Source organism: Coffea eugenioides, chromosome 6 (genome assembly GCF_003713205.1).
Source record: "Coffea eugenioides isolate CCC68of chromosome 6, Ceug_1.0, whole genome shotgun sequence".
In the NCBI taxonomy this organism is placed as follows: Eukaryota; Viridiplantae; Streptophyta; class Magnoliopsida; order Gentianales; family Rubiaceae; genus Coffea; species Coffea eugenioides.
Genome location: NC_040040.1, coordinates 55,776,968 through 55,791,554, shown reverse-complemented (window position 1 = coordinate 55,791,554; position 14,587 = coordinate 55,776,968). Strand labels below are relative to the sequence as shown.

Here is a 14,587-nt window from a genome sequence, read left to right as displayed (position 1 = left end):
TAAAGACACCTAGTATAATTGGCTCGAGAAAACCGAAAAGAAAAAATATTGATCAAAAAGTTGTAAGGATGTTGTAGATCAAGTACATGCAACAAGAAAATCATGCACCAGATAGATCCTGATTCCAGTTTGTGGAGCAATATTCCAATACAGTATCCGTCTTAAAAATATTCAATTCATATCATAAACATTAAGGTACATTAATATGATCAATTCTCAGATTCAACACTTCTGCTACACGTTCTTTCTGCATAAATTCCTGACTTTTCCTACTGCTTCATTCCACTCTTCTTCTCCTTCTTCTCTCAAGTTGTTACTCATTTCTCTGGCGAGAAATTTCCAATTTTGCGATGAATTTTAAAAAAATTCTACAAAAGGGGTGATTTTGGTGGGATATTCCGTAGGGGGGTCTTCGCATTCCGTGAATGCGAGCTCAGCTCTATTGAGCTCGCATTCCCGGAATGCGAGCTCTACTTATTGAGCACAACTCTATTGAGCTCGCATTCCCGGAATGCGAGCTCTACTTATTGAGCACAGCTCTATTGAGCTCGCATTCGCGGAATGCGAGCTCTACTTATAGAGCTCGCATTCCGCGAATGCGAGCTTAAGTATAATTTAAATTTTTTTGCTTTTTTTTTGGAAGCTAGAGAATTTTTTCCAGAAAATAGTAAGAGCTAAATGCGAGCTCCTAAATGTTTTTTTTAAAAATTCTTCAAATAGCTCGCATTTGATAAATTTGACCTCCAAAAATGGTATTTAATTTTTTTGTTAGATTTCGCATTTATAAGTATGACTTTCAGAAAATTAAATTCAAACTTGCTAGAAAAAAAAATTTAAAATGAAATTTACGAGCTCCCAAAAAAATGTAAAATTAACTGTAAATGTTGTTTGTTTTGTAGAATTTGCCTTTACTAAAATGCTATCGGTAGTAAAATCTTATTTTAAAAGCTCTACTAAAATCTTATATTTAGGAGAAATGTTATTTAAAAATCTGTAATTAGCAGAGGAATAAATTTTTTTTATTTTAAAACTTGCACGTGCCTAAAGTCATCAAATATGTGCTCTAAAAAAAATCATATTTCTTTTATATTAAAAAAAATTGGTAATTGTACAGTTATTATAATACATTTAAATGGTGGAAAAAGTACACATGCATAGTTCTTTCTATCTATTTCATATATCAATGTAAAAATAGAATGAAATTGTTAACATGTAAGGTGTTGACTATATTTTATGAAAAAAATACTAACTTTTTTTCCTTTTTTATGAAATAAATTTTTTTTATCAAATTCTAATTTTCCTTTGTTATTAATGAATCGTATTTATTTGTTGACACCGATGAATATTAGTTATAAGAATGTAATAGTTAATAGTCATTAATATCTGTTACAATTTCAACTGTAATTTTAGAAATTTCATAACGCGATGTTATTTTAAAAAATTATATAAGTTATTTTTATGAAGTGCATGTTATTTGTTTGGTAGTTGAAAAGGAAAAGAAAAAGAAATTTCACGGAAAGCTCACTGCAGTGACTTCGCATTCCTGGAATGCGAACACCCTATTTGTAGAAAAACCTGCAAAAACTGCCCCAGTTGTAGAATGACTTTTTTTTTTCATCATAAACTAAGAATTCACCCTTTCTCTGGCTTTTTGCGTCAATAATTCTCCTGCTTTTGTCTTCTCCACAACCACCATGTTTATGACTTTAGCGACCTCTTCTCTCTTTATCTGCACATCTTCATCCCTCAAAATCTCAATACCAAAGCCAACGTCCACCACAAGTCTAGCATTAAGAGGTTGATCATGCTGCATGGGCAACGCTAACAATGGCACCCCATCGTAAATGCTTTCCATCACAGAGCCTCATCCACAATGACTCAAAAAACCACCAGTATTTGAATGCTGAAGAATTTTTGCCTGAGGTGCCCATCCATCCACCACTATTCCTCTCTCTTTCACCCTATGAAGAAACCCTTCCGGTAATGCTTCTTCAAGGGCAACGGCATGTCCCATGGGAAATCTAACTAGCCATATGAAGTTAGCATTACTCAGCTCCAGCCCATATGCTATCTCTTCCCTTTCTTCTTTTGACAAGAAGTATTCACTTCCAAAAGAAACATAAACCACTGATGATTCATCTTTACTATTCAGAAATTTGATGATATGGGAATTATCCTCCTGCTCCTCCTCCTCCTTGGTATCATCATCTTGGTTATTAAGAGGACCAACAGATACCACCTTCTTCCCGGAACATAAAGATAAGTGATCAATATATCTCCCCTCAATTTCTGTCCAGCTTTTCACCAAAACAATATCAGAAGACAGTTCAAAACATTTGAAAACTTCAGCTTCTTCAGATTCAAGTTTTGTCAGTTCTTGGTACGTGGCTATAATCTTCTTCATTTCATAGTCCCTGAAGAATATTTCTGAGAAAGGGTAAGTCTCATTAGTACCGGAGACTCGACAATTAGTGCCATGATAGAAGAAAGAAATGTTTGCTGCTCCTATGATTAAGAAAAGAACTGAAGGGATACTATTAAAAGCAGCCAGCTCTGCTGCCCATGATTGGAGAACATCGTAGATTAGCAAATCAGGTTTCAAAGTGTTGAGGATGTTGCTGAAGCTGGTTTTTGACATACGAAAAGCAAGCTTGAGGGCTGAGGTGAGATGGGGTGGGAGGTTTTTGGTGGTGTGATAGTGTGGAGGGAGTTCGGGGAAATCTGGCAAATCAAGTCGTACTAATTCAATTGAATGATCAGAGGAGTTCTCATCAAAGCTTTTACTTTCCTTGATGAAGTTCAGGTTGATCTCAGTTGAACAGAAGTATATTTTGAATTTGTTTTTGGCTAGTCTCTTTGATAGTTCTATGAAAGGAGAGATGTGGCCGTGAGCCAGCCATGGGAACATCAAAATTCTAAACGTATTAGATTCTTTCATTGTCTCCCCCATAGATAACTGAAATCTGGAAATCTCACGGTTTCATCTTTTTCTTGAAAATAGGATATCTAAACCTACCGTAGATTGAGTACACTGCGAAGACTAAGCTGAATGGATCAACTAAATAGGAGCTAAGAAAAGAGCAGCTAGCCAACTACTTTGTCCTATACTATAAGATTTATGCAACACGTGAATCTGCAATGCCATGAAGCCTCAAAAGATATGGTTTTGCAACCTTGAACACTATTGCCTAATTGAACCGAAGAATTTTGGGGTAAATTATTCATAGCTTTCTTGTGCGTTTGCATAATTACCATATGACCCCTTAAGGTTCTAAAAATATTGATGTAACACCCCTGTAGTTTTATACAAAGCAGAAATTTGATAAAAAAAAGTTTTTATAACGTTGTTAGTTGAAATATTAGTAAGCACTAAATTGAATAAGGATACAAATACTTTGCATGAAATCATTGATAGATTATATGGATAGATGCAAATTCATGGAGGGTTAAGTGGATATTATAATTTATCACACGCACTTTTGGAGTGCATCTCAATCAATTACCTACTCTAAGTGTAAATGCTTTCTATCCATCTTTAACTTTACATAAAATTATAAAGGATTATTTAAATATTTTGAAACTTAAGGGGTCATGTGGTATTATGCAGAAGCATAAGGGGCTTAGGAGTAATTTATCTAAAGTTTTGTCTAATTGGCTTCCAAGAAAAAATTGAAGCTAAATTTCACTTTAGATCCTTAAATTATAGATGCACTTCCACTTCAGTCCTAAACTTCATTTTTAGACATTTTACACTTTAAAGTAAGAAATCCATCTTATTTTAGTCCTCAAACTTCACCTTTGGAAACTTCACTATCTAAATATGAAATCTATCCTACTACAGTCTTTAAAGTTTGAGCATCACATGGTTACCCTTTCATTAGTTTTGACAATTTCATGAGATGAATATTATAATTTAGGGATAAAAAATCCAAAGTTCAAATTTAAGAACTAAAGTGGATGAATTTCACACTTTAGAATATAAATTATATAGAAATGAAGTTTAATGATTAAAATAGGGTTGTGTCTGTTTGGGGTGCTAAAAAAGAACTGAAAAAATGGGTGTTCGAGAAAGTTGAATTGGTTCAAACCGAAAAATAGGGTAACCAACTTATAATTTTTAAAAAAGGGTAATCGAACCTAATTGAAAATTATGTTAGGGTATGTGATACAAACCCCATCGGTGTTACCAAACTCGCGACAAATAAGCCCCAAACCTTGGTGATTGACACAATTTTGATAGCAGAATTCTTATACAGACTCCTCTAACCCCTTAGTTGTAAATGTTGATATGATTTTGACTCACAATCAAACGAATGAGTGAACCCTAGGAAGATAGTTGGTGCCGCAATCAAGAGTGATTTCTTGATTGATAAGCTGTAATGAACGCTAAAGGAAATTTTAAAGTGTTCAAGAGTGATCGAAAAGCCAAGAGAACGTTTCTCTCAAGTTAATTTGCTGGAAAATTATGTCGTACCTTTCATTCCCAACAAACAAAGTTTTTGTATGTCTTTGACACACGGAAATCCTAACTAAACTTGGACTAACAATAACCAGCGTATTTGGACCTCAAATCCAGCCCATTAAGATACTACAAGTAGTGGATCCAAGCAAGACCAAAGCTGGTCCGTTTCTTATGTACTAATTAACCAAAATAATGACAAATTAACTAAGTTATAAGCTGGAAAATTTCGGACTTCACGCTCCTCCGACATCCGCAACTTGAATGAGATTGACCAAAGGCAAATTCCCATCGAAAGCCTTTTTGATACACGCTAGGCACGCCAATTGAATCCAATTGAATCACTGGTTGGAGTTTCTTGGTATGAGCACACGTTATTGGATCCACTGGGATGTGCACGGGATTGACTTGAGCACCTTGAGTAGGTTAGACAGCTTGCGCGACTCCATCAGTGTGGTTTTCAATTTTTCAAAAATCGCAGTTATCGGATCCTACTCACATATGCAAGGTTGGTTAAGATAACCAATATCCAAATCTCAATCCATAATTATTTACTAATAATTTAAGTTGTGAGCTCGATGCCATCATACATTTTGTTTTCACATCTTATAAATTTGTATATTTAACCCTATCTTCCATTTACTTTGTCCGTTTCCTATTATCGTTGTCACTAATTTCATTTATTCTACTACTTTTTCCTCTTTCGTCAAAATTCTTTTTTCTTTCTTATAAATTCTATCCACTTCACCACACTATTTATTTTGTGTTCAATTTTAGAGCTTACATTTTTTTGTTGTAAAGCAATCTGTCATCCATAATAAAAAATGAACTAATAGTTTTCAAGAAGTAGCAAAAACAAAATAAATGTTTGGAATATTTTATACTTTAATTATCTATTGTGTTTTGATTTTCTATCTTGTTGGTGGTATTTTTAGAGTTGTAGGGCTAAATATTTTATTAATTTAGACAACTATTTTATTGTTATTTTCTTCATTAATCTAATTATGTTTTACTTTTTATTCTACACGTATAAGAGGATTAGCTTATCCTGTATATCGGACCTTATCTTGTAGGTTAAACAGTAAGCGATTAAGCAATTGAATAGGGTTAGGATATGGAATACGATTTTGCTGAACTGCTACCTGCGATTAGGGTCAGCGAAATTGTAAATGGATTGGTTATCCGATTCATGAACACCCCTAGTATTTGAATTGTTTAAGGGTCTAAAATGTAATTTAGCTAAGGATTGAAGTATGAACTTTAGCTGATTATTATATTAGATAACGTTTAAAAGAGGTCTACCATCCCAAAACGTCAAATGCATAAACAAGTTAAGACAGCTTATTAGCAATGCCTTACTGCCTTTCGAAGGAAAATTTACCAAAGAAAAAAAAAGTTAGCCTGTTACCTCAGACGAATTTGTTGGTGGCTCTCCTAGCAAGTACTCCTTCCGCAGATTCAGGGGAAAAAAATAATATTCGTCTGACAATTTTCACTAATATAAGCATGGTCCTCAAACTCAAAAATTGCGCGACAAAATTTTTGAGGTTTTGCAAATTGAAAGGTTTGTACCATTATCTTTTACAGAACAAAATTTGTGTAACTATTCGGACTTAATGCATAATATGCAGGCATAGGCATTTTGCTTTCCTTGACCATTCCACTGTTAGACATGGAAATGCTTTGCACTCCCTTTGTTTTTTAGTATAAGTGGGAGATCTCGAATTCAAGATTTCTCACTTATATTTTCTCCCTCCATACCACCCAACCCATTCTTCCCTGCTCCTCTGCCCCTCCCTCCCAAAAAAAATGCTTTGCACTCACTATTGAGCACGAACATTTTCTAACTTTTCAAAGGTTTTCTTGAATTATTGACTACACTTAGTGGAAACATATCTTTATGCAAGCAAATGTGAATACATGATACATATGGTCCATTTAAGATCCTGTTTGGTAAATAAGTTTTTTGAGTGTTTATTTAAAACTTTAATGTAACTTACTGTAGAAATTATAGGAAAATTTTTTGAAGTGTGTAAATTTTTGGATATTTTGAAGTGTATAGTTTAAAATTTTTGAGAAGTTTTTTGAGATTATTGTAGTTAAAGTTGATAAAAAACTTATAGTAGACAAACTTGGCCAAAAATTTGTTTGCCAAACAAGCCCTAAATTTATAATTCTACTTTTGTGCATACAGTGTGCATCCAAATCCACTCATGTAAAAAAGACTTTGCGCTAATGATGTACGGAAGATTAATTCATAATCCTAACTTAAATATCAAGACTTGTTTGTTGAGAGAAATTATATGTCTGGTCAATATATAATTTAAAGACTTGGTTGTTGTGACAAATGATATTTGTCTTGTAAGACAACCACGTCTTGCTTGTAGAGTGAGTTGTATTTTACTAGCATATTTTATACTAATCGGTTGATTTAAGTACTTGAAGATATTTGAACTCTATCTGTAGTATGATACTAATCTTTATTGGTCTTGTTATTATTTAATTCTGGGATTGCGCAGCAGTAAACATCAATCTTGGTTCTTAATGAACAGGATAATACTAAGAGAAAAGGTTGGTCCTGAGATGCAACGCTTAAAATACCTCCTTTCTGAACCCTAATATTCTAATTCCCTTGACACTAGTATCAATCCAATAGTATCTATAGCATAAATCAGAGCATCTTGAGTCAGATGAAATTTACTGCAATCTGATGCCTAAAAGTCCTTTTACATGCCATGAGCCGAGCAGGAAATTGGTTATTATTATTGGTCCTTTTACGGTGTTTGTTGCGAGAGTAAATATATGAGGAAGGGAGGACATGAAAGCAATTGTTAGTAAAAAATTTGGTGAGTAAAAACAAAGAGTTAGCAATGTGTTGGCATTCCTTTCTTTAAATGAACAAAAAAAAAAAAAAAAAAAAGAAGAAGGAAAACTGGTTTCGACATGGGGAATTCTTAACTAGTCAATTTGTTATAACCATATACCAAGCGCACAATAAGAAAAGATTTTGGCCCAGGTGGCATTTCCCTCTGAGAGAGCAAATTTACTTTAGCAGTATAGGAATCGCTCTGCCAATAATTTTAGCTATTTTGTTGAACATTGTCAACAAAAATATGGAAATAATACTGTGGCTATTTACTAAAATAAATTTACTTTCCTTGCTTTAATTCAATGAACAAATATACTTTTTCTAGTTCAATTGAATCTACTAAAATTTAGTACGATCCAAGTATATCAATGCTTAATTATTGATGGATCTAAGAATTGGAAATACATATAAATTCAGACCTGATTAAACTAATTTGGATTAATGAAATAGGTCCAAATGGAACCTTTAATAATCCTACATTTTGGGACACTGCGCATTAACTTATTTCAATATGAAATGGGATCTATACCTGGTATCATACATTGTGTGAAGTCAGCAAAAGGGTAACTTTATTAGTCAAGCAGGTTACTAGTTGGCATGTGCAAATGTTGCCAAAATCCTGCTTAACCACAATGTTGGTATAATCATATCAACAAAGAAGGTGACATTCCACTTCCCAATTGAGTTCGATCTAATCCTGCTTAACATCATGCAATATTTCTTTAGCTCCCTCACTAATGCATGCATTCCCACTCTATATGTCTTTATCTTCTGAGGAATCTGTACATATCATTTGATTCAAAACCACAAGCAAATCATTCAAAAAGTGAACAAGACACTTATCATGCGTTACAGATGTGACTAGTACTTAGGGCATCCACAACGCGGGTGTAATGGCTCCCCATTACACCGCCGTGTCATGGAGATTATGATGCGTGTAATCCATGATACTGTGGGACCCATAATCATTTTATTGTAATCCCATTGTTATTATTTGTATTTTATTTGATTTAAATTATGTAATATTATGTTATGGAGTTCAACTAATTACATTTCAAATTATTAATTAAGTATGGATTATTATGATATCTTCGCATTTGAGGTATCAAATATTTGTTTAATTTTCTGCATAATTATTTTTGAAAAAATAACAATATATTATTTTTGAGAGATAGAAAAAGATATATTATTCAAACTTAAAAATTAATAATATCATTTTTAGAAAATAAAAAATTCAAAAGGTAAAAAATTTAATGAAAGTTAGTACTTTATTTTTTAAAAGTAACAAAAGTATTTTTAAAAATTACTTTTTTATTTATGGGATATGAGTTAGGCATTATTAAAATAAATATTTGATTTAATTGTGGACCCATGCTATTACACCTTATGGAGTGTAATCCATTGTGAGTGAAAGTGTAATAAAAGAGGAGAAAGTGTAATGCTGACATGGCATGTGGATTACACTCCATAAGGTGTAATAGCATTGTGGATGCCCTTAGTAGTTGTACCTTTTTTCTTTGTTCTGTTTTCTTTTCACCCTCCTACACCATCCCAACTGTCATATCCAAGTTTTGAGCCCTAGACACCCCTGATTATGGTTAAATTGTACTAATTGGTCTAACTATGCTTGCACCTTCCACTATTTTCAAAGCCACATTCAGTGGATCCAAACATAAAATAAGATAATCATGATGGTTGTCCTTAATAGTAGAACATAGTTGAATAGAAATGGTTGTACATATCATGATCTTCAAGATGCAAAAGTAGAAAATTAGCAATTTTAACACCACTTTTTGGGAGGGTTAGGTTGGCTGATAAGGAGGGAAGAGTTGTAAATAAGAGATCTTGGCTTCAAGTCCTCTCATTTAGAACAAAAAAAAAAAAAAAGAAACGACTTTTTAAAGCACAAAAACATAGTTTATATCTCTTATTGCAATTTTCTGTGCTTGATTATGTTTTGATACTTTTCCCCCTTATCTCATTTTTTGACTAGATCAAGGACCACTGCAATTGCTAACAGTAATTGCATTGCATCATCTAATATCAGTACTGGTACAATAGAGATAAATACTAATAGCATAAAAAAAAACTTTTTTTATGGAGATACTAATACAAGGTTTACATCTGGATGTCTTAATATCTATATTTACCATATTATTTTTCTATTTGTTGTGTTAGTCCATGCGTTGTATAATGTAATTGTCACAGATAATTCCAAAAATGCCCAACCTTGTACCGAGTAAGTAGTATCCTGTGTATGATTGATATTTGGCATTTCCGAATTTGACTACCTAGGAGCTCAAGTATTTTGGCAAAATGACAACTGGAAATGACGGTCCCATATTTGAAACAGAAAAGTTCCACAAGCATTGCAGACCAGAAGAATAAATAATTGACAATTTCCAATCGAATTAATGGGACAAAAAGAGATTTAAAGTATGACCTTTTCTATTCGACATATATGAAGTTCCTTCTCCAATTCTGATAGTCCATTACAAATCAGGCCTTCAAAGAATCAAAGGTATATATATTGCTGGATTTGGAGGCCTGAAGAAATACCTAAGAATTGCAACAAGCAAGATGGTGGGCAACATAGAGGTGACATCAATTGAGTTGATCAAGCCATCATCTCCAACACCCCGCGCCAGTAGAGACCATAAACTATCTTTCCTCGATCAACTTTCACCTTCTACTCTAATTCCTGTTTTATTCTATCAAAACTCCTCCCCATGCTTCGATCAAGCCGAAATATCGCAGCATCTAAAACATTCTTTATCAGAGATCTTGACAAAATTCTACCCTTTAGCAGGAAAGATCAATGGAAATCTTTCTGTTGATTGTGATGACTTAGGAGCTTTATTTATAGAAGCTCGAGTTCGTGCTCATCTCTCACAGGCAATCCAAACAACAGAGGATCCAAACCAATTTCTCCCCTTAGAGCCTTATGAAGCTTTGGGCAAAAATGACTTGCCATTAGCTATCAAAATCAGCTTCTTTGAATGCGGAGGAATAGCTATTGGGGTATGCATGTCACAAAAGATAGCTGACGTATTGTCCTGTGCGACATTCATGAATGCTTGGGCTGCCACATGCCGTGCCAAAGGTGATGAAATTGTGCAACCTGATTTTAAATTAGGATGCCGTCTTTTTCCTCCAGCAAACTCTCCAATATCTAGTATCGATTTTGTATCAGGGGAAAAGAAAGAAACTCTTCTGACCAAAAGGTTTGTGTTCGACAAGAAAAAGTTGGCAGCACTCAAGAAATTTGCCTCCTCAGTCACCTCTGCAAGTTCGGTGAAGGATCCTACTCTGGTTGAAGCCGTTACGGCTTTTATATTGAAGCATTTCATCCTCCTTACCCAGGCCAAGGAAAATCGTAAAACAAATTTTCTTGCATTCCAAGCCGTGAACTTGAGATCTAGAATGAACTTGCCCTCTGACCGGCTTGCATTTGGCAACTTCCCAATTGCTACTCCTGCTTTAATGGCAGTTTCTGATACAGATGATAATGATAAAGAATATTGTGATGATCTAGTTGGGCACCTGAGGAATGCAACTAGAATAATCAACAATGATTATATAAAGATTCTTCAAAGTGGAGTGCCTTTTTTAGATATCTTAAAAGCTGCAGGGGAACAGCTTGGTAAGGAGCCAATGGCATATTGTTTTTTCACCAATTTGTGCAGTTTTCCGGTATATGGAGTGGACTATGGTTTTGGCAAACCTATTTCAGTGAGGATTAAAGCTCCCCCTATCAAGAATAGTGTAATCTTGATGAGTACAAATTCTGGTGATGGGATCGAAGCATGGATTACCATGGTGGAGGATGAAATGGCTATGCTCCCGGACGAGCTTCTTTCACTAGCAACTATTGATGTTTCTTCATTTCAAGCCAAACTCCGATCAATTTTCTCCATGTCATGAAAAATCTGTTTCAAGCACTGAAAATGTCTAGATCAAGACAAATCTTTTGCTTTCGAGTTTTATCTGAAAAAGTATTTGGCAAATTAACCGTTGAAGGCTAACTGTCGAAGGTTTTTAATTGCTTGTCTGTCAGTTTACTGTGCTTGTTGTTATATACTACATTTTTTTTTTTTGTCGAAACGATAGGAAATTTCATTATCAGAAAGGAAGAACAAGTTACATGTTTGAGCAACGGATCGAGGGAACTGTACAAAAAGTGTTCAAAGAACACTGAGGAAAATTCTTTCCTCATCCACAATTACGCTTAAAGCATCTGCACTCAATTTTCTACTATCTACCATATTTTCTTCCCTTTCCAATCCAAAAGAGCACATGCAAAACAATCTTTTCAGATTCAAAATATCCTCCAGCAAATGTAGCCATCTTGCTATCTGTTGGTCGTTGCTGTATTAGTTGTTTCCATAGTTCTTTGTTGCAAAAGTTGAGTCGTACCTTTCTCCACTGCTGGTGCACAGCTTTACACATAGCCAGTTTTAATGCCAATGCTTCATCCAAAATTTTGCTCCCCAGGCTTCTCTCTTTCAGCACCCATTCTGCAATTTTAGTGTTTGCTATTGTTCTTACTGTGACTCTTATTCCAAGGCCATTCTGTTCTTGCTTCTTTGCTGTTGTCACTTCTATAATTATAGCCCCTTAATTTCCATTGATCTGGCTTTGTTGTTCATTTGCAGGGATTGTTTCTTCTGTACTCTTCCTATCTCCCTATTGAAGCTCTACACCTTGTTCCAGCCATTCTTTATGCGCACGGTCTACTATTCTCATTGGTGTTGATCTAGCTGAGCTCTCAAATTCCTTCTTATTCCTATCTTTCCATATCTGCCACAGTATATTTACTGTCAGTCCAATATGATCCTTCCCTTCTGGTCTAGTCCTTGCTTCTGAAATTCGCAGCCACCATCTCTTGAAATCTCCCTTCTGGTCTGTTGCTCCATCCCATTGAATGGGAGCTGATTTCCATATATCCATAGCATGGGAACAGTTGAGCAGCAGATGTTTTATGGTTTCCTGTGCCTCACCACAAGTTGAGCATATAGGATCACCTATTCCTGTTCGTCTCCACACTGCCTCCCTGACTAGTAAGGCTCCTTTAATACACTTCCAGATGAAGTGTTTGATTTTATGCTTAATATTAAGCCTCCATAGTGTATTCCATATCTGAGTCATTTGTTGCCTTTCTTTTGAAATGCTTGATCCAGCTCCCTCCAATTTGCACCTCGTTCTGCTTCTACCTTTCTCCATCAACTTTTTATATCCTGAATCAACTGTATACTCCCCTCCCGCTTTTGGTTTCCAGTAGAAGCTATCTTCCCTCCCAGATAGGCTTAGGGGGATACGAAGGATCTTCTCAGCATCTTCTTTGTTGAAGTTGCTAAATATGATATTCTTGTTCCATCTCTGCTGGCATATTAGCTCATCCACCATTTCCAGCTCACAGTTACTTGTTCTGCACATAGTTGGCTTCCCCGTGGGTGTCTTTGGTATCTATTTGTGGTCCTAGATTCTCGTGCTTCTACCATTTCCAATTCTCCTGATCAAGCCTTCATCGAGTAAACCTCTTGCTCTCATTAATCCTTGCCAAATCCATGATGCGTTCTTAGGAGGGGTGCATTGTAAAATGGATTCTTGAGGGAAATATTTAGCCTTTAACACCTTACTGACAAGAAGGTTTGGCTTAGTTAGTAACCTCCATACCTACTTGCCCAGTAGTGCTTTATTGAAGGCTTCCAAATCCTTGAAGCCAAGGCCACATGCGTTTTTGTGTGCTACCATTTTGTCCCAAGCTATCCAGTGCATTTTATTTCTTCCCTCGGTTTCACCCCACCAGAAATTAGACATCAAAGTACTAATGTCTTTGCAAAGTTTCCTTGGCAGCTTGAAGCATGACATTACATACGTAGGCATGGCCATTGCAACTGCCTTCAACATGACCTCTTTTCCAGCTAAGCTCAAGAATTTATTTTTCCAGTTCTGAAGTCTTCTTTTTATACTTTCTCGTACAAAGCCAAAAATCTGATCCTTTGTTCTGGAAATAACCATAGGGAGTCCCAAATACTTCCCTTTCCTTGCTTCCATCATCCCTCCTAAAGCTTGACATATCTCTCCTCTTTGTTCACATTCCATCTTTTTACTAAAGAAAACTGCAGATTTATCAAGGTTAATCAGCTGGCTTGAAGCTGTTTCATAGACTTTTAGAACTTTTATTATCTCAGCCGCCTCTTGCTTGTTTGCTTTACAAAAGATGAGTGAGTCATCTGCAAAGAAAAGATGGGTGAGTAGTGGACCTTGCCTGCTGAGTTTCACACCTATGATCCTCTTGCTCTCTTCAGCTTTTCTTAGCAGATTGGAAAATCCCTTAGAACATATTAAGAATAGGTATGGAGACAGTGGATCTCCTTGTCGAATGCCCCTTCCTGGTGAAACAAACCCTTTAGCTTCTCCATTACAATTGAAGGAATAATTGACTGTTGTCAGGCAGCTACTTATCTAATCAATCCATGTATCGCAGAAACCCATTTTTTCCATCATTGCCTGCAAAAAATGCCACTCCACCCTATCATAAGCTTTTGCCATATCTAACTTGATTGCCATGCAGCCATCTTTCCCATGCCTTTTATTTTTTAGGTAATGCATGTACTCATGAGCAACAATTACATTATCTAAGATCTGTCTATCTGGGATAATGGCTGATTGGGTCTTGCTTATGCATTTGTCCAGGACAGTCTTTAACCTGTTAGCCAAAATTTTAGAGATGATTTTGTAAAGCACACTACAAAGACTGATAGGCCTGAAATTCTTTAAGTTGGTGGGGTGCTGGATTTTGGGAATAAGGGATATAACCGTATGGTTAATGGATTTAAGCATGAAACCTGAGCTGAAAAATGCTTGGATTGCTGAGATAATGTCCCTCTTGATGGTACTCCAAAATCTCTGAAAAAATAGTGGAGTCATCCCATCTTGTCCTGTAGCTTTTTCAGGGTTCATGGAAAAGAGAGCATCTTGAATTTCTTTCTCCTCTACTGCTTTAGTCGGGTTAGCATTCATCTCCTGAGTTATGGAGTGTGGAATACCATCTAAGATTTCAAACATGTCACCTCGCCCTCCACTTCTGAACAGCTCCTTAAAGTAATCAGAAATTTCATTCACTATCTCATCCTCATTCTTAGTCCAAGAACCATTATTTCTCTGCAAATTTCTGATTCTATTACACACTCTCCTACCCTTGACATAGGTATGGAAGTACTTAGTGTTCTTATCCCCCTCCCTAAGCCAACTAA

General features: G+C 35.4%; 1 protein-coding gene and 1 pseudogene across 1 annotated transcript; one reads left to right on the top strand and one right to left on the bottom strand.

The window, feature by feature from the left end:
- Window positions 1-234: 234 nt before the first annotated feature.
- LOC113774485 lies at window positions 235-2,938 on the bottom strand (annotated as a pseudogene).
- A 6,970-nt stretch (window positions 2,939-9,908) lies between these two features.
- LOC113774484 (vinorine synthase-like) lies at window positions 9,909-11,252 on the top strand. Its single transcript, XM_027319013.1, has one exon. The coding sequence runs from the start codon at window positions 9,909-9,911 to the stop codon at window positions 11,250-11,252; it is 1,344 nt and encodes a 447-aa protein (XP_027174814.1).
- The last annotated feature ends 3,335 nt before the right edge of the window (window positions 11,253-14,587 follow it).